The sequence below is a fragment of the Anomaloglossus baeobatrachus genome, chromosome 5 (assembly GCF_048569485.1).
Source record: "Anomaloglossus baeobatrachus isolate aAnoBae1 chromosome 5, aAnoBae1.hap1, whole genome shotgun sequence".
Lineage (NCBI taxonomy): Eukaryota > Metazoa > Chordata > Amphibia > Anura > Aromobatidae > Anomaloglossus > Anomaloglossus baeobatrachus.
Genome location: NC_134357.1, coordinates 142,438,720 through 142,459,605, shown reverse-complemented (window position 1 = coordinate 142,459,605; position 20,886 = coordinate 142,438,720). Strand labels below are relative to the sequence as shown.

At 44.9% G+C, this 20,886-nt stretch overlaps 1 protein-coding gene across 2 annotated transcripts in view; it reads right to left on the bottom strand.

Annotated features, from left to right (window-relative positions):
• Window positions 1–503: 503 nt before the first annotated feature.
• Window positions 504–20,886, bottom strand: part of FAM149B1 (family with sequence similarity 149 member B1) — a 102,594-nt gene continuing 82,211 nt past the window's right edge. For both annotated transcript variants that reach the window (XM_075348949.1, XM_075348948.1), the window contains exons 14-15: window positions 19,316–19,435; window positions 504–1,646 (exon numbers count right to left, since the gene is read on the bottom strand). In XM_075348949.1, the coding sequence (XP_075205064.1) occupies window positions 1,573–1,646; window positions 19,316–19,435 (194 nt within the window). In that variant the 3' untranslated portion in view covers window positions 504–1,572. The remainder of the gene's footprint in view (window positions 1,647–19,315; window positions 19,436–20,886) is intronic.

The window sequence follows — 20,886 nt, the reverse complement described above, 5'->3', positions numbered from 1 at the left end:
CTGTCCTATTCTAATCTCTATTTTGCTTCCTTTTAACTGTTAGTGGCAGGTGTGGAATTTCAGAGCAGAAAGTACACGTCACAGGGAAACTGTGATGCAGAGGCAGGGCTATCTTCTGGGCAGCATACACCCCATAGCCTGGAAGAACTCATTAACATAAAAGAGGCTATTTCAACAACAAGGCATCTGCTATGAGGCATACAGATTGATCTTTTAATCTGTTAAAAATAGTCCTAAGTGGTGACCGATTCCCTCTAAGGACCTACGTTTACTGCCCTACACGCAGTAGAGGAGTCTTGCTATGGAGAGCTGCAGGAGGTTTAATTCAGCAAGAAACTAAAAAAGTTACAGAACCTCAACTTTGGGAATGTGTTGCTGTTAAACTTAATATGGAATAATTACAAAGGTGTAAATGAAGCCCTAATAATGTGGCCATTTGTCAAGACAGACATACTAGATAACTTACATAGTACAATAAATATTAAAGTTTTTATTACGTCTTCATGTAAAAATACATATTTACATAAATAAGACTACAAAAGCAGTCAATGAACAAAACCTGGGTAGAGGTGCCAAATTATTAGGAAGTGTGCCAGCTCACAGTCATACTGATCTCTGAAGATTTGTCCTGAAATGGTTCTGAAGACCCTGAGCTGAGATCTGCGAGCACGATGGGGTCTATGGACACATGCTAGTCCCCACAGCAGCAGCAGGTCTATGGCTGCATTACTGGTATTGCTTTTGAACATTAAATAAATGGTAAAGTGCTCTGTCCACTGTATTAGTACAGTGCATCTAAGGGCATGTCATTAATATGCCTCAGGTGTATATAGTCCAAGCAGAATGTGAACAGTGTCTTAAAATAGAAAACTGCACTCAGAAAAAGTTTTGGAATTTTTGTCCCCACCTTTCAAAGTATGTGAGACCTCCATACACAGTACACCACAATTTTCAGAAGCAGCTGTTAATTTGTATTGTATTGATTTGTATTGTGGCATCGTGACTCAATATGGCAGATGATATCAGAGTCAGAAGGATCCAGGCTGAAGGACTTCCAGGAGCTAATCCTTTTATCCTGTGTGTAGAGAAGTGCCATCGGGGGGGGGGGGGGTAGTCCGGCAGCGGCTCTCAGAGGACCCAGGATGAGCTGAACGTTCCTGTGTCTCTGGAGATGGTGGTCAGCGGATCGCAGCTGTGTGTGTAGGTCTTAAGCTGTGCTAGTAAAAAAAAATGGCTTCATCCAAAGCAGAAATTGAGGTGTGAAATTCTTTCTTGCATAGATAATTTTACATGCTGCTAATTGAAGAAGTGACTATAAGGGAGCGAATACAGTCATCTATTGATAATCACTCTCAATGGCCGTCCAGCTTCACAAATATACGTTTTGTTTTTCCTTTCAGGACTGTATAAATAAGTGATCACATCCATTCTTAATCCGGTTATCAGCTGGGGGGTCAGATAATATGGATCCAAGGAACCATTAGTTGTGACTGACTGTGATGTAGAGGTTTGGCATCTTTTGCATTACTTATTCTCCATGTTAGTCTGACACTGTCCTCATCGGCTGAACGGCTAAAGGCCATGTCTGCTTCTTGTAAGAGGTCCTCCTCGACTATGAAATTTCATCATTAAATGCAGTGGGGTACCTGAACACAAAGCAGGAAAAAAACAAGACACTTGTGTTACATTTATATATTTATTTAGTTGAATGTGCATTAATTTAAAATATGCATCCAGAAATAAGCCCTAGTTGTGGATCTAATGTGTTTAAGCAGCTGAAAAAGGACTCTTCGTCAAAGAAAGCAGACACCCCCCCACCCCAAGGGAAAAAAAAAAAAAAAACAAACACTCACTAGACCCCAAACAATTACAGTTAGCAAGTGCTGATGGTGCATGAGCTCTCACGAAGAGATCTGCATCGCTGTCAGGTCCCTCGCCATTCCAGCTGCATTGCACTGGCGCTCTCACAAACAGATTGGGTACCAGTCGCTTTCCACGCGAGAGATACTGCTTCCAGACACCAGTGGGAGCTGACAGCGACGCAGATTTGTATGTGAGAGCCCATTCACTTGCCATTACCATTGTTTGTGGTCTGGTAAGTGAGATTCTTTTAGGGGGCGTCTGCTTTCTTTTGGGGGTAAACTTAGCAGTACGCAGAGAATAAGGCTCTGTGCGCACTGGGAAATGAAATTTCCTTGAGAAAATTCCGCATGCTCTCAAAGATTACCGCACCCGCGGTAAAAAACTGCGGGAAACCGCACCCGAAAACCGCATGCGGTTTGCCGCGGTATTATTCGCGGTATTGCCGCGGTTTTGCCGCGTGCGGGTTGGGATGTGCTTTATTGCATTCAATGCAATAAAGCACATTGAAGAAAAAAAAAAAAATACATTTAATTCTGATAGTAGATAGACAGAAGAATAGATAGAGGGATAGATAGACAGGCAGATAGATAGAGGGATAGATAGAGGACAGATCGCTGCATTTCCCACGGTCGGCAGTGAGTTCACATTACCGGCCGTGGGAAATGACCGGTAATTACCTCTGCTGTCTGCTGCTTTCATTCAGCGCTGTGTCTGTGTCAGTCGCGGCTGGATGGAAGCAGCGCAGGAAGTCGGAGCTGTGGATTACGCCGGAGCTTTGTTTGGGGGGGTTAATAAAATGGTGAACGAGGCTTGTTGGTTTTATTTAAAATAAAGGATTTTTCGGTGTCTGTGTTTTTTTCACTTTACTTACGGGTTGATCATGTCAGCTGTCACATAGACACTGCCATGATCAAGCCTGGAGTTAATGGCGGTGGTCCCCCACCACCATTAACCCCTTGTATTACCTTGCCACCACTGCTACACGGTGGCAAGAAGAGCCGAGGACACTCCGGTAGTGCCGCATATTGCATGCGACAGTGCCGGGGCAGCTGCGGCTGATATTCTCGGCTGCGGGAGGGGGAGTGAGGCGGGGGACATTAACCCTGCCCCTCTCCCTCCCCAGCCTGAGAATACTGGGCCGCCGCTGTGTGCTTACCTCGGCTGGAAGGTAAATATGCAGCGGAGCCCACGTTCTTTTTTTTCTATATTTCCGTTTTCTTTCCATGTGTGTTCTATGTCTCTGTGTCTATGTGTCTGTGTCTGTGATGTGTGTTTGTCTGTGATGTGTTTGTGTTTACTCTCTGCACGGCTTCCTCTTCCTGTAATGACATCACTTCCCTGCAAAACCGCAGACAAGCGATGTACACATGCACTTGTTTTTGCTGCGGGATTCCCGCAGCAAAACATGCAGCTGTCAAATTCCGCCCAGTGCGCACAGGATTTTTTTTCTCCATAGGATTTGCTGGTGATTCACTGCAGAGATGTTATGAACATTTTCTGCAGCGAAACATGCAGCAAATCCGCGGCAAAATCCGGTAAGTGCGCACATAGCCTAATACATTTAAGCAGGTAATTTAAACCTATGTAAATATGGCATGTACCCACCACTATAGGATGATTCTTCACCATGAGAATAGTAGATCAGATAACAAAATGTGCATCTGAACCAGTGATAGTAGAACATCAACATTCTGTATTAATCCTATGTGATCACATGATTGTATTTGAATAAATGTTGATTTTTTTTTGTTTAACAATAAATGTGGATTGTTGTCTTATTTTCAGAGAAACATGGTAATGGACATACCACTTTCCAATTAGGATGTGGAAAGTCAGTACATTTTCACCCCTGGATCGTGAATACCCTGCTAGTAGAGAGTTGAGCACTATCCCAGTTTTATGGCAGCTCGATTAACTCTTTACATAGCACGGTGAATAGCGACAGCAGCATGTAAGGGATATGACAATGGGAGACCATTCCCTCTGTCATGCCATCAGCTCCCCGTATAATAATTGGACTTTTTTTTTTAATATGCTCAAGTGAACTTAGACAAACACTGACAGGCCTATCTGTGCATCTAGGGATCACATGCTCAAGTCTGCACGACGGACTAAAATATTGGGGAAACAAATTATTTACCGTAAGTATTTAAGAAATGTTTTTTAAAGCAGACATTTGCAATCACTGCATCTGTAACAATCAGTCATAAAAATACACAATTCTTTATCCTAAATGGAGAGTGACGCAAATTACTAGGATAGAATTGTGAGTGTTTTTCTTCATTTCACCTCACATTTATGATAAAAAAAAAACACAAAACAAAAAAATAGTTGTATATAATGCAAAATGATGGCAATAAAAATTACACCTTGTTACTCAAATGAGGCCCTTATAAAGCTCTGTACGCAGAAAAATGAAAATTAGGGCTGTCGTAATGCAATAAATCATTTAAAAAGCACATTTCTTGTGCAAAGGTAGTATCAGTGTAATCGTATTGATCCATACTATAAAACTATATAATGGTCATGCATGGTGAATGCAAATAAAAAAAAGAAAAAAAGCCAGAACTGCAGTTTTTTGTTTATCCCTTATACAAATAAAATTGAATAAAAAGTGATGAGAAGTTGTAAACTTTGATTTTGTCATAAATCACCTTAGAAGATTGATTGTTCAGGAAAGAATAAAAGGGGCAGGAGACCAGAGCTGGCATACAGTATAGTGAGCCTGCTGGATTTACCACAGGAAAATAAAAGCATCTGCAGCTTTCTATGCAACAGATAGATATGCAGGTGAAGCAATTTTTGAATTAGTCTCAATTAAGGGAATCTGTCACCAGGTTTTTTCCACCTAATCTGAGAGCAGTGTAATGTAGAGACAGAGATCCTGATTCTAGCAACTTACTGGGCTGCTTCGTGAAGTTTTGACAAAATCACTGTTTTATCAGTGGGACTTTATCACTCAAAGACTAGTAACCTTCTGTCATGTAGTTCTCCATATTGATGAGCTCGTTATAACTCTGCCCCCAGCACCGATTTGTATCTTTCTGTGTACACCATACAGTGCCTACAAATAGTATTCAACCCCCTGCAGATTTAGCAGGTTTACACATTCGGAATTAACTTGGCATTGTGACATTTGGACTGTAGATCAGCCTGGAAGTGTGAAATGCACTGCAGCAAAAAAGAATGTTATTTCTTTTTTTATTTTTTTTTTTAAATTGTGAAAAGTTTATTCAGAGTGTCATTTATTATTCAACCCCTCAAACCACCAGAATTCTGTTTGGTTCCCCTAAAGTATTAAGAAGTATTTCAGGCACAAAGAACAATGAGCTTCACATGTTTGGATTAATTATCTCTTTTTCCAGCCTTTTCTGACTAATTAAGACCCTCCCCAAACTTGTGAACAGCACTCATACATGGTCAACATGGGAAAGACAAAGGAGCATTCCAAGGCCATCAGAGACAAGATCGTGGAGGGTCACAAGGCTGGCAAGGGGTACAAAACCATTTCCAAGGAGTTGGGCCTACCTGTCTCCACTGTTGGGAGCATCATCCGGAAGTGGAAGGCTTATGGAACTACTGTTAGCCTTCCACGGCCTGGACAGCCTTTGAAAGTTTCCACCCGTGCCGAGGCCAGGCTTGTCCGAAGAGTCAAGGCTAACCCAAGGACAGCAAGGAAGGAGGTCCGGGAAGATCTCATGGCAGTGGGGACATTGGTTTCAGTCAATACCATAAGTAACGTACTCCACCGCAATGGTCTCCGTTCCAGACGAGCCCGTAAGGTTCCTTTACTTTCAAAGCGTCATGTCAAGGCTCGTCTACAGTTTGCTCATGATCACGTGGAGGACTCTGAGACAGACTGGTTCAAGGTTCTCTGGTCTGATGAGACCAAGATCGAGATCTTTGGTGCCAACCACACACGTGACGTTTGGAGACTGGATGGCACTGCATACGACCCCAAGAATACCATCCCTACAGTCAAGCATGGTGGTGGCAGCATCATGCTGTGGGGCTGTTTCTCAGCCAAGGGGCCTGGCCATCTGGTCCGCATCCATGGGAAGATGGATAGCACGGCCTACCTGGAGATTTTGGCCAAGAACCTCCGCTCCTCCATCAAGGATCTTAAGATGGGTCGTCATTTCATCTTCCAACAAGACAACGACCAAAAGCACACAGCCAAGAAAACCAAGGCCTGGTTCAAGAGGGGAAAAATCAAGGTGTTGCAGTGGCCTAGTCAGTCTCCTGACCTTAACCCAATTGAAAACTTGCGGAAGGAGCTCAAGATTAAAGTCCACATGAGACACCCAAAGAACCTAGATAACTTGGAGAAGATCTGCATGGAGGAGTGGGCCAAGATAACTCCAGAGACCTGTGCCGGCCTGATCAGGTCTTACAAAAGACGATTATTAGCTGTAATTGCAAACAAGGGTTATTCCACAAAATATTAAACCTAGGGGTTGAATAATAATTGACCCACACTTTTATGTTGAAAATTTATTAAAATTTAACTGAGCAACATAACTTGTTGGTTTGTAAGATTTATGCATCTGTTAATAAATCCTGCTCTTGTTTGAAGTTTGCAGGCTCTAACTTATTTGCATCTTATCAAACCTGCTAAATCTGCAGGGGGTTGAATACTACTTGTAGGCACTGTACTTCTATACAGGGCTCAGCATTCAGAGATCTGCTAGATCTGCAGCAGTAAAAATAAAGGCCACATGCTGAAACGCATGTCGGGACCTGGTGCCAGCACCAGCGGGAGGAAATGCCATTAGGTATTATACTCATTATGTTTTGACATTGTCTTTTTCACCTTACCTGCATGCACTGATTGGGCCTTATTTTATTGGCATTTATTTTTATTTGGGTTTATACTTATTTTTTACATATGTGTTTTCACATGAAAATGTCTTTGCATCTAGTCACTGGACTTTGTGATATATATCAGATATATGTGCATTCAGTTCATTTATCTCCCCGTACGGTGCTGCTTTCTTCTATTCACTATTGCACCTTGTATTTTAACTAGATTTCAATAAAATTGATATTTTATTAATATTTTGATATATATTGTGTATACATAGCCTGAGCAAACTGGACCCTCTTTCTTTTTTTCTTCAACTTTTTATTTTGAAAAGATTTTTTCAACATATTTTACAACCAAAAATTAAGACAAATACACAGGTATCAGAAACAATTCTCAGGTATGCAGTCAAATACAATGCAAAAAGGGCATATCAGAAGGAAAATGGAAAGTAAACAGTTTCTTATCACAGATAAGAGTAAGAGAAGAAAGAGGTCAGGGCCCAACCCGGAGGACTCGATAGTAAATTCTCAGATCCCATTAATATATAGCGCAAAAACATCTAATATAATAGAGACCTTCGCTATCCTATATCTGGTATGAGTCCGCAAAAGTGTCCCACAAAGACCAAGTCGTTATAAACCCATCCATTGTGTTATGAAGCTGGGCCGTTAATCTTTCCATATTTCTAACATCTGTTATCCGAGCATACAGATCTGAGACAGACGGAGGCGCCACTCTTTTCCAGAACAATAAAACTAAGCACTTGGCAGCTGTGAGGATATGAAGCAGCAATTTTATCTCTGGTTTACTTAGAAACGATGGGAGGGCATTCAACAGGTAGACCACCGGGTCCCTGCTTATATTTTTACCAACCAATCTATCAGGGTTTCCACCTCCCCCCAGAAACCTTCTATGGCTGGGCATGTCCAAAATATATGATATAAGGATGCCCCGCTGAGCCCACATCTCCAACAGACATCTGGGCAAGCACGGTTAAACTTATGCAATAGCTCCGGGGTATGGTACCATGTCATAAGGACTTTAACTTGGTTTTCCTTATAGAGAGTACTAATTGAGGACCTGAATGTCCTCGCCCAAATGACCGACCAGAGTGCCTCTGACGGCGGTCTCCCCACCCAGCCCTCCCATCTCCTCATATATGTATGTTTCACTATGTCCGAGGGATTCCCCGCCACCAGTATTGCATAAATGGCTGAGATTAGTCCCCTGGTCGAGGACCGGCCTGAGCAGAGAGTCTCAAATGCCGAGGGGCGGCCTACCTCCCTCTCTCCCATAACATCCGCATAGAAGTGTGATATCTGTTGATACGAGAAATATAGATGGAAAGGTAGCTTATATTGGTGTCGCAAGTCCGAAAATGGCTTGAGTTTTAATGTGGTTGGATTAACTATATCCCGAAAGCAATAGAGACCTGCTTCTGCCCACCGCCCGACCACTTCTGGGTTCATGCCTGAAGTTAGATGTGGGGTGAACAGGAAGGGGGTCAACAGGGAAGACTGTGATGCCAACTGGAACTTCATCCTACACTGTCGCCATAAGTCTCTTGTGAATGCCATTGGGCCCAGGAGATCTCTAGACAGGGTTTCGACAGGTCGACCCCAGATTAGAGAGCTTGGATGAAAAGGAGCCATCCAAAGCTTCTCTATTTCTGTCCATTTATTGAATGCTGGTAAGGTCGTCCAGAAGGCCAGGCAACGTATGTGTGAAGCGTAGTAATAAAGTGTAATATTCGGGCAGGACAAGCCTCCCTTAGTGCGTGGTGCACATAGGACCGAATCTGGAATTCGATGTCTTCCCGAGTGCCAAATAAAACGCAAGAGCGATGATTGAACCTTTTTTAGCACCCCTAGGGGTACTCGTACTGGGAGAGTTTCAAACAAGTACAGGAATTTAGGAATGATTGACATTTTAATTGTGGCAATTTTACCTAGAAAAGAGATCTGCAGGGAAGACCATTTCTTTAGACTATTTTCAACTTCTCGTATCAAGGGTGGGAAATTTGCCTGATATATTGTCTTATAGTTAGAAGTTATCTTGACTCCGAGATATCGCAGAGAATCCGTGCGCCAAGAGTACTTAAAATTTTGTTTGAGGGACTGTAACTTAGCCTCCGGAATGTTGAGAGGTAAGGCCTCAGTTTTGTCCGAGTTAAGTTTATATCCCGAGAGCCTAGCATATTGGGCTATTACCGTGTGGAGATTTGGTAGGGAGATCACAGGGTTGGTCAGAGACAGCAGGACGTCATCCGCAAATAAGGCTATTTTGAAGGATTTCTCCCGCACTTTGATCCCCATAATATCTGGGTTATGTCTGATATGCGCCGGCAGTGGCTCAATGCCAAGAACGTAAAGCAGGGGGAACAACGGGCATCCCTGCCTGGTTCCGTTTCTGATAGGGAGGGGCCCTGAATGTGCATTGGGGAGGCGGATTGTTGCCGCAGGGGAAGAATATAATCCCCTGAGCGCCAAGACAAATGGCCCCGACAGGCCAAAATGGTCCAAAACAGAGAACATGAAGGACCAGTCCAGCCTGTCGAAAGCCTTCTCCGCATCTAGCCCCACAAGAAGTGCTTCAATTCCCCCCCTATTTACCACGTCCACCAAATTTAAAATCCTTCGAGTGTTGTCTCCTGCCTGGCGATAACGGACAAAACCTACCTGATCCTTATGGATCAGATGTGGGAGCCAATTGTTTAAGCGGTCAGCCAGTAGTTTAGTGAATATCTTAAGATCCGAGTTTAGAAGGCTAATAGGACGGTAGCTCGCACACTACAAAGGGTCTTTTCCTGCTTTAGGAATAACAGTTATATATGAGTGTAGGAATGTGTTTGGAATGGCGTCACCCTCCATGAAAAGGTTGAAAAGGTGTGTTAGATGGGTGGACAGCTCCCCCTCAAAGGTCTTATAATATAGATAGGTAAACCCGTCAGGGCCCGGGGCTTTGTGGCCTGGTAAGTCCTTAATGATTTGATGAATTTCCTCTGGCTCCACCTTTCGATTAAGGTCCTCCAATGCCTCCTGAGACAGTTTTGGGAGGTGACAGTCAGTCAAATAGTCATTTAATATTTTTGTTCTATTCGGATGCGTCATTGGTAACCACGGGGGGATAGAATACAACGACGTATAGTATGTGTGGAAAGGTTGAGCTATTTTCGTGGGGTCACAGTGAGGGGTGCCTGCAGTATCTTTTATTGCGCATGGGGCACTAGTTATCGCTTGGTCTCCAAGCTTTCTAGCTAGCATCGTATGGGGCTTATTACCGTATTCATAGTATTTCTGGCGGGAGTAACGCAGGAGTCTTTCTATGTTTCCATGTGAGATCTCTTTTAGTTTAGTTCTCAAGTCTATCACTTTTTTCAGGCGAGTTTTAGTGGGGTGAGTTTGAAGCTGATTCTCTGCTGTGCGGAGGTCCCTTTCGCACTGACGGTAACGCTGTTGTGAATCCTTTTTGAGTTTAGAAGGCAGGGCTATGCATTCCCCTCTAACTACTGCTTTGTGGGCCTCCCAGATCAATGGGAAAAATGGGAGGGACTGAGAATTCTCTGTAAAGTAGTTCTGTATGACCTTACGAAGAGATTCTCGAGAGGTGTTGTTGGTGAGTAAGGATTCGTTCAGTCTCCAGTGGGTGAGTTTCAGGAGGGGGGTTGTCAGATTAAGAGATATCAACACAGGGGCGTGGTCCGACCAAGTGATATTGCCAATTTGTGCATGTTGGAGTGCTCTAAGTGTAAGGATATTGCCCAAAAAGTAATCAATTCGGCTATGCGATTTATGGGGATGTGAGAAGAAGGTGTATTGTCTTGCCGTCGGGTTATCGTTTCTCCAAAGATCAAATAATTGATGTTTGCGGATCAATTTGCGGAACCCAGGGGATAGATGTGGTGGTCTATGTGAGCCTGCCGGATGTGAAGGTGCAAGCATTCTATCAGCCTTGTCTGAAAATACCGTATTAAAGTCTCCTCCTATGATGTGGATGGTCCCACGGTCCCTCGGGAGGCGTGACAACGTTGAAGAAATAAATCTAAGCTGGTTAGAGTTTGGTGCATACAGGTTACACAAAATTAGTGGTATTCCATTTAGAGTACCTTGGACGATCAAAAAACGACCTGAGGGATCTGCTTCCCACTTACTCACTTGGAGTGGGCAGGTGCGAGAGATCAGTATTGCCACCCCTGCCTTCTTCTTTGTGGTTGTGGCTGAGAAGGATTGGGGAAACCAATGGCGGGCAAAGTTAAAGGAACTTTTCTCTGTGAAGTGCGTCTCCTGCAGAAACACCACCTCCGCCTTTGATTTTCGCATCTCTTGGAGGACCAGCCTCCTCTTTACATCAGAATTCAGCCCCTTAACATTAAGGCTCATTAACCTAGCCATCCCAAAATCTCAGCATTCTCTAATGTAAAGGCTAATGCCCGGTACCTCCACTTGGTGTGTGTAAGAAATGTACTCCAAAAACCCCTCTGCATTTGGCGAGGCGCATACCTGTAAGTAGAAGATAGACATAGAAAAACAGAAAAAAACATAACTATGTTCGACCGAAAAAATAGAAACTTTTCAGTTATGAGATAGGTGTATGGTAAACGACACCACTCGTCCACTATCCCAGTATCAGAGCCGACTTGCATTCACTCTAAATAGAAACTGACACACCAAGTACAACCTGCACTGTAAACCAACGTGCGACTCTACTAGTCAAACTCTGTTAGTGGGTGAGTGGTGAAACTCCACAGAACAGACCCTCGGGCCCTCGCCCTCCCCCAGGATTCCGGAATGGGGAGACATTCCCCCCCCCCCCCAAAAGTAAGGCAAAAGGTCACGGAAAAAACAATAAAAATGGGCCCATCAACCCCAATTGAAGACTATGAGTAGCCATAAATGTGTAGGAGGGCACTGTCAAGTAGGGCCCTTTTCTCTTGAACTCCTAGGTCGCCGTTTGCGGGGTGAAGTAGTTGGTTGCCACGTCGGAGGAAGCGGCGGCATCTGTTGAGGCAGAGTCCAGTCTGGTAAGTCTGGAACAGGGAGATCAAAAACCCGACAAAAAGGCTCCAGGTCTGCAGGGGCCCGGAGGGTGGCCGACGCCTCTCCGCGCCGTGCAGTGAGGCTAAACGGGAACCCCCATCTATAAAGAACCTTATGGGCCTGCAAGGATGACAGTAGAGGGCGGAGAGCCTTCTGTTGTTGTAATGTTATCCACGATAGATCTTGAAAAAGCTGGATCTTGGTGCCCTGGTACATCACTTGTTTTGGCGGTCGGGCTTTGAGCATTATTTCTTCTTTAAGTTGAAAGTCAATGATGTGACATATGTCTCTTGGGTTCCCCTTTAGATTTTTGGGGCGGAGAGCTCTATGCGCTCTGTCCATGGGTATTGGGTTATCTGGGGGCCGCTGGAGGAGCGAATTAAATATGGTTTGCAAGATTGTGGTGACGTCTTCCTTTGATTGGACCTCAGGCATGCCCCTGACCCGTATGTTATGTCGCCTGCCTCTGTTATCCAGATCTTCAACATGGCGCTGTAACTCTCTTATGACGTCAGCTTGAGAGGAGGCTTGGGATTGGAGGTAGCGGATGGTTGTTCTAACTTCACCATGTTCATTCTCCAGTTGGTTTATTCGTTTGGAGATGGAAAGAACGTCCTGCCGGACTGCTGCTATTTCAGATTTGCAGGCGTCCTTGACTTCTGAAATGAGTGTTTGGAAGTCTGTCTTGGTGGGGACTTGTTTGATAAATTCCCACCACTCTGGTGGAGGGCACCCCGGTTGTGTGGTCATTGGTCTGGCCATCATACTGTCTGGGGCCCTTTTCTTGTTGCTTTCCAGAGCAGGTGGGCCAGGAGGTGGCTCAGGGTCTCCCCTCCATCGAGCCGTGGGGCCCGGGTTCCGGAGCCCCATGTCCCTAGGTGGTTTATGGGCTCTTTGAGGCCTGGGTGTAAGGGCCTCACTTAGTAATGTTGGAGGTCCCAATGGGGAGAGCATGTCAATTTCTGTTATATTTACTTTATCCCCTGGGAGCTGGGGGGTTCCAGCAGGCTGAAGGTCTGACCTATCATGCTCTAAGTTCTCCCCCAGAGAGTCTCCCCGTCGCTCCTTGCCTCCTCTCTTATTTCCTCAGGGCCATCACTCCTCAGCTCCATATCCTCATATGCCCACTCTGCCTGCTCCATCCCCCCTTGCGTGCTATCTGTGGGGGCAGCCGGGCTCCAGCCACCGCCACGCTCCAACAGTTCTATGGGGGGGAGGGGCGGCATGATCACCTCCGTCTCCTCTGAATCACCGGTGCTCGCGTCAGGGGGGAACACATACTTCTCACCCGGCCTGGCATTCTGGAGACATGCAGCTTCACTTGACTGGCGATGCTCCGGCTCCTGCAGCTGTGCTGGTAAGTTGCTGCACGCCGCCTCCGCCACCTCCACCGCCATCTTGCCCACGAGGGAAGGCCCGTTCCCGCCGGGATCCACCGGCTCCCGATCGCTTCCTCCTCCTCCGTCTGCGGCGCGGGTGGGTAATCCCCGCTCCGTCCCTCCTGCACAGTCCTCCATCGCGGCCGTCCAGGGGTAAGTGCTTTGTGGCGCTCCTGCCTCCCGCGCCTTCTCTTGTTCCCACTTCCCTGGCGGCTCCTTTGTAAGGTAGGAGTCCAGGGTGAGCAGCGCTGGAGTCACAGGGTCTTTAGTGGTTTTTGGGGGTCTCTTCTTCCCCATTCCGGCTTGTGTAAGGCTTATGCAAAGGGCTTTTTGGTATCCCGGGTGGAGGAGCTCAGCCTCTACACGTCCTGCTCCATGGAGTCCCAGACACGCCCCCTGGACCCTCTTTCAAGTATCACCATGCTTGGGTGTCCCAATAGATAAATAAGAATTGAGATTTTTCCACAAAGAGAAAAAATTCTTACAAACCAGCGCTGAAGTATAAGAATGATATTTTTATTACTGACAGAAAAATGGAAATATTTTCTACAGAAACCGAGTAAAAAATCACAAATTGTACACACACTAATGATCACAAAAGAATTAAACTCTCGTGGGGCCCCGGCCGGTGGCAGCCACGATTAATAATGGATGTTAATGAAGCTAATAGTCCAATTCAAAGGGGATAACTTCCTCAAAAGTATACAATAAATTACAAAAGTTTTTCCCAGGGGGTACTATGTCCGTACCAGCCCGTATATAAGGGCAATGTTCCTTCTGGCAGATGCCTGTGCCAAGATGAGTACTTTATTGCTGGTTAAATTATCATTGACCGGACCGGTAACGCCCCCGAAACGCGCGTCGGATCTTTGCTCAGCCAGTCTAGTATTGTGAGGTAGACGTAACTGTCTGCTTGCCTCTTACCGACTACGGAACTTGCCGGTTCACTGGCAGGTGAACGCCCAAAGCAGGTGCACGGAGGAGTTTATACTTCAGGACAGTGCAGCCCTGCCGTAGTAATCTCTAATCGGCATCCTATATTCTGGATCTAAGGATTTTCGCAAACCACGACTCAGCACTAATCCTTCCTCTCCAGGTAGGAGAGAGAATCATCCCACGCAAGGACCACATCTCTCGGAGCTCTCATTGTCAGCGTTGGCGTCAGGTAACATACACTGGGGACCTGTAACGGGCCCCCTGTGCACTGATCCCTCTTTCCGCTAGACTTCACGGTGGGAGCGCGACATATTCAACCTTAGCCAGGGACCGTGAAAGAGTGCAGCGTGGCTGTCAATGATAATTTAACCAGCAATAAAGTACTCATCTTGGCACAGGCATCTGCCAGAAGGAACATTGCCCTTATATACGGGCTGGTACGGACATAGTACCCCGTCGGAAAAACTTTTGTAATTTATTGTATACTTTTGAGGAAGTTATCCCCTTTTAATTGGACTATTAGCTTCATTAACATCCATTATTAATCGTGGCTGCCACCGGCCGGGGCCCCACGAGAATTTAATTCTTTTGTGATCATTAGTGTGTGTACAATTTGTGATTTTTTACTCGGTTTCTGTAGAAAAATATTTCCATTTTTCTGTCAGTAATAAAAATATCATTCTTATACTTTAGCGCTGGTTTGTAAGATTTTTTTCCCTTTGTGGAAAAATCTCAATTCTTATTTATTGGTTGTACCCAGGCAATTTTGGGGTGTTTTTGCCTACAAACCAGCTGCAGAATCATAAGTAAGTTTTTGGGTCAAGCGCTTATCTTTGTCTTAGGACAATTTTCAACTCAATTGTGTCCCAATAGATGATTAAACTTTATTATATTTTTTCACCCTTTGTTTGGCACACTTTGGTCATATATAGATCTGAAGCAGCTAAAACGGATTTTTATCAAAGTGACTGCAAGCAGCCAAGTAAGTGACATTGCTGGAATCAGGGTCTCTACTCCTGCATTTTGCTGCTGTCAGATAATGGAGCAAAAACCTGGTGACAGATTCCTTTTAGCACTTCAGTAAGTACAAAATATCAATGCAAAGGTGTCAATATCCTTTTAAATGGAATGAATCATCATAAAACTATTGTTTTAAACTATTGTTTAAATACGATTTTTGTGCTACATATATTTTATATATATTTTTTTTCATGTGGCAGCTTTTTTCATGTTATGATTTTTATTTTATTTATTTTTTTTAAAATGTAATCCAACTTTCACACTGGTCACTGGGGCTTATTTGGACTAATACTTTCTGTTATTTCAGAAAGACTTTGCAGCAGGCTCCTTATTGGGCTAAGTACACACGGCGAGTAAAACAAAGCGAGTGGAATGCAATACAAAAAAACAATCATATTCCACTCGAAACAATGTTACGCTATGGAGCCGTTCCCATGAGCGATTTTTTTCTCAGCCCTAATCGGACCGAGAAAACAATCTCAGCTTGTTCCGGGTGGAATCTGATTAGTTTTCCCTCACACCCATACAAGTCTATGGGTGCGAGAGAAACATCGCATTGCACTCACACTACAGCAGAGTGCAGTGCGATATACACATCAGCTGATAATGGAGGCTAGGGAGATAAATCCCTCCCTCTCCTCCACAGTTCCCGCCCTCTCCTCCGCGGCTGTGCTGTGATCACAGGATCGCATCACAGTGGCAAGACACGGCTTACACTCCAGCAGAGCGGGAGCCGAATGCTATGCGATGCACTCGCAGTAGTGCTTGTGTGGCCCTCAGCCTTAAGGGGGCTTTACACCCTACGACATCGCTAATGCGAACTCGTTGGGGTCACGGAATTGGTGACGCACATCCGGCCGCATTAGCGATGCCATTGCGTGTGACACCTATGAGCGATTTTGCATCGTCGCAAAAACGTGCAAAATCGCTCATCGGTGACATGGGGGTCCATTCTCAAAAATCGTTACTGCAGCAGTAACGAAGTTGTTCCTCGTTCCTGCGGCAGCACACATCGCTCCATGTGACACCGCAGGAACGAGGAAGCTCTCCTTACCTGCGTCCCGGCCGCTATGCGGAAGGAAGGAGGTGGGCGGGATGTTACATCCCGCTCATCTCCGCCCCTCCGCTTCTATTGGGCGGCGGTTCAGTGACGCAGCTGTGACGTCGCTGTGACGCTGAACGAACTGCTCCCTTAGAAAGGAGGCAGATCGCCGGTCACAGCGACGTCGCCGGGCAGGTAAGTAGTGTGACAGTTCTGGGCGATGTTGTGCGGCACGGGCAGCGATTTGCCTGTGTCGCACAACAGATGGGGGCGGATACGCACGCTAGCGATATCAGTACCGATATCGCAGCGTGTAAAGCGGCCTTTAGAGGCAAGATTACGACAGGCAGCCTATATACATCCCTCTATACACAGCTGATAACACAGGATCCACCAATCATAGCTCCTCCTCCCATTACAATAAGCTTTGCACACACTCATTAGACACTTCAGTTCAAAAGATAGGGTTGGGATCCCGCTATGTAAAATTTGTTAATTTATAAAAAAAAAAAAAAATAAAAATAAAATAATAGGACGCTAACATTTACCCAAAACTGTGGCAGTGTGCAAATTGCAAGAATTTTTTTTTTTTCAAATACAGATAACATTTAAAAAAATTAGACAAAAAATTTCAAAAATATGTTTAACAGAACAACCTTATTAAAGCAATAGGTTATTTTCACATGACATTCCCTATAAAAGGAACATGATTCAAATTTTTAATGCAAGTAAAAAAACAAAAAACAAGACCAAAGATAATGTAATTGTACAAGAAGGGAGATCCCACCAACTATATATAAAACCCTCTATGTGGTAAAAGAATTTGCATAAGATAATCATATTTTTGTGGCTGTTCCAACTTGTGGGTCTCCTATTTCCTTATTAGCCAAGACATCCACACTTGTACTTCACAGTATAGATAAAACCACAGATCTATCTTCTCTCTGGCTTCTCACATGACATGCAATCACGGACCTGACAAGTTAATTCGAGAAAATTTTTCTATCTGATGTATAGAAAAGCTGGAAACAACAAAAAGTGCAATAGCGTCTTAACTGTGTAAGGCTGCATTCACACTAAGTTTTTTTAACATGCGTCAAACTTTTTTTGCTGCAAAAGCGGATCCTATTTTTGCAAATAAAAACGCATGCAAACGCATGTTATTTTGCAGGATCCTGTCACTTTAAGTTTATGGGCGGGCATTGGAGTCATGTGATCGGGAGTGAGGGGAACTGAACATGAAAGACTGGGAGCCGACATCTGACAGCTGAGGAGGCTCGTAACCAAGGTAAACATTGGGTAACTTGCTTGGATACCCAATATTTACCTTGGTTACGAGCGTCTGCAGCTGCTAGGAGCAGGGCTGCCTGCTCCCTGCACACGTAACCAAGGTAAATATCGAGTAACTAAGCCCGTGGTTACCTGATATTTACCTGGGTTACGAGCGTCCTCCGCTATCAGGTGGGGGAGAGAGGAGAGAGAGGGAGGGGGAGAGTGGGAGGGGGAGAGAGAGACTGATCACGCGAGGCTGGTTTCTGGGCATGCTCAGTAAAGCAAGCAGGATCCTGTCTATCAGCATGCCAGCGTTCACATACGTTTTTCGTGCAGTATAGTCAGGATCCAGCAATTTGAAGTATTTGGACGGAGCTCAAAAACGCTACAAGTAGCGTTTTTGAAAAAAGTTAAAAAACTGCAAGTCGCTGGATCCTTACTATAACACACGGAAACGCAGGTGAACGCATGTTGACGCGAGTCCATTGCAAATGCATTGACATGAAAACGCATTTGCACCGTTTTTGCGTTAAAAAAAACATTCATGACGCATGTTAAAAAAACGTAGTGTGAAAGCAGCCTAAGTATGTTGACAGAAAAGAGCAAAGGCGCTCACCTGGAAGGGTTGTGTGGGTACAACTCTCATACGAGGTCTTTAAACAGCTGCCGCGGGTCCTGCATTGTGTAGATTAAAATCGGGAACAAATAATGGACATACTCCACGCTGCTGGTAATCCAAAGGTATCAAAAAAGCAAAATGTGGATCACATGCGATTTACTACATTCTACGTGTTGCAAAACCCTCTGGTTTCTTCATCAGGTTTCTTCATGTAGTTTTTGTCCTGATGAAGAAACCAGAGGGTTTTGCAACACGTAGAATGTAGTAAATCGCATGTGATCCACATTTTGCCTATTTGATACATTTGGATTACCAGCAGAGCATGTCCATTTCTTCCTGATTTTTTTTTTTTTTTTTATAACTGAATTTCTATTACCTTTTTCAAGATAAACAAGGAAAAAATACATGGATATCTCCCACGAGCATGTGAGCAATAACTTTGAACCTTAAATCAGGGCACATATCTTATTATTCACTATTGCAATAGAGACAAGGAATGTGACAGAACGAACGTTACAATACTAGACAGAGAGATATAGGGAAGGAAGGAACGGAATAGGGGGGTGAGAATATCAAACTTCCATCAGGACCATGCCAAGCCATTAAGTTTTATTAGCCCAGTAAATATCCCAAAGGGACCAAACACTCTCGAAAAGATCCCCTATATTATTTGACATGGCAAATAAGTATTCCATCCTCCTCACATCTTGGATCCGAGAGTGGAGGTCACTAAGTGAGGGTGGATGGGCCAGCCTCCAGTTACGGGCAATCAAACATCTGGCCGCTGTGGTTATGTGTAATAGTAGCCTTTTCACTCTCTTCCCCAACTGGACAGGTAGAATATTTAATAGATAGAACTTAGGATCCAGGGGTATCTGAAGGTCAGTTGCTTTATAGATAAGAGATTGCACCAACCTCCAGAAGCACTGGATATTGGGGCACACCCAGAATATGTGCGGTATGGATCCTCCCGCAGCCCCACATCTCCAACAGTTATTGGGTATGGCTGGATTTAGTTTATGTAATAGCGATGGGGTGTGCTACCAATACATGAGCAATTTGTACTGATTTTCCTTGTAGACATAACACGAGGATGTTTTTGAGGCAGTATCCCAGATCCGTCTCCACATACACAAGGAAATGGTCTCACCAAGGAAATCCTCCCATTTACTAATATATGTATGATTCGGCTTGTCTTCAGGGCAGGGGGTAATTAAAATATGATATATATCTGAGATAACATTTCTTCCTGATTTTAATCGAAGCATATATATCTGTGTCTTGTCATTTGGTGATGGTCCAATGGTCACAAAGTTTTTGCAGTGCAGTCATTTTACTGACCTGAGTAAGAATCATCCCGGTCTTCATTTTTCTCATTTATGGATTGTCCCCATTGCAGAGAGCTCGCTGAGGGGCTTGCAATACTTAAACCAATGCCTGTTATTCCAATAGCAATGGAATCTGTAGGCAGAAGAACAATCAGAACCACATTCTAGGTATCTAATCAATCCCCAACCCCCTCTTAGGCTGGGAGCACACTGGGTCTGTGCACCTATCCTATAGAATGCAGTATCCGGATGTAAGGGTTCCCATAGACTCCCATTCACCAGATAGAAGACAAGAGTGTGTTTCCGGACTCTGTCTGGCCAGTATGTGACTGCAAACCGTTTTGTTTTGCACAGCAGACTGGACTTTTCTATACAGAAGGCCACTGAAAGAAGGGAATTTTGTTTACTTACCGTAAATTCCTTTTCTTCTAGCTCCAATTGGGAGACCCAGACAATTGGGTGTATAGGCTATGCCTCCGGAGGCCGCACAAAGTATTACACTTAAAAGTGTTAAGCCCCTCCCCTTCTGCCTATACACCCCCCGTGCTCCCACGGGCTCCTCAGTTTTGGTGCAAAAGCAAGAAGGAGGAAAAAGAATTATAAACTGGTTTAAAGTAACTTCAATCCGAAGGAATATCGGAGAACTGAAACCATTCAACATGAATAACATGTGTACACAAAAAAACAGGGGCGGGTGCTGGGTCTCCCAATTGGAGCTAGAAGAAAAGGAATTTACGGTAAGTAAACAAAATTCCCTTCTTCTTTGTCGCTCCATTGGGAGACCCAGACAATTGGGACGTCCAAAAGCAGTCCCTGGGTGGGTAAAATAATACCTCGTAAGAGAGCCGTAAAACGGCCTCTTCCTACAGGTGGGCAACCGCCGCCTGAAGGACTCGTCTACCTAGGCTGGCATCCGCCGAAGCATAGGTATGCACCTGATAGTGTTTCGTGAAAGTGTGCAGGCTCGACCAGGTAGCCGCCTGACACACCTGCTGAGCCGTAGCCTGGTGCCTCAAAGCCCAGGACGCGCCCACGGCTCTGGTAGAATGGGCCTTTAGCCCTGAGGGAACCGGAAGCCCAGCCGAACGGTAAGCTTCCAGAATTGGCTCCTTGATCCACCGAGCCAGGGTTGATTTGGAAGCCTGTGACCCTTTACGCTGGCCAGCGACAAGGACAAAGAGTGCATCCGAGCGGCGCAGGGGCGCCGTACGAGAAATGTAGAGTCTGAGTGCTCTCACCAGATCTAACAAGTGCAAATCCTTTTCACATTGGTGAACTGGATGAGGACAAAAAGAAGGTAAGGAGATATCCTGATTGAGATGAAAGGGGGATACCACCTTAGGGAGAAATTCCGGAACCGGACGCAGAACCACCTTGTCCTGGCGAAACACCAGGAAAGGGGCTTTGCATAACAGCGCTGCTAGCTCAGACACTCTCCGAAGTGAAGTGACTGCTACTAGAAAAACCACTTTCTGCGAAAGGCGTGAGAGAGGAATATCCCTCATTGGCTCGAATGGTGGTTTCTGAAGAACCATCAGCACCCTGTTCAGATCCCAGGGTTCTAACGGCCGCTTGTAAGGAGGA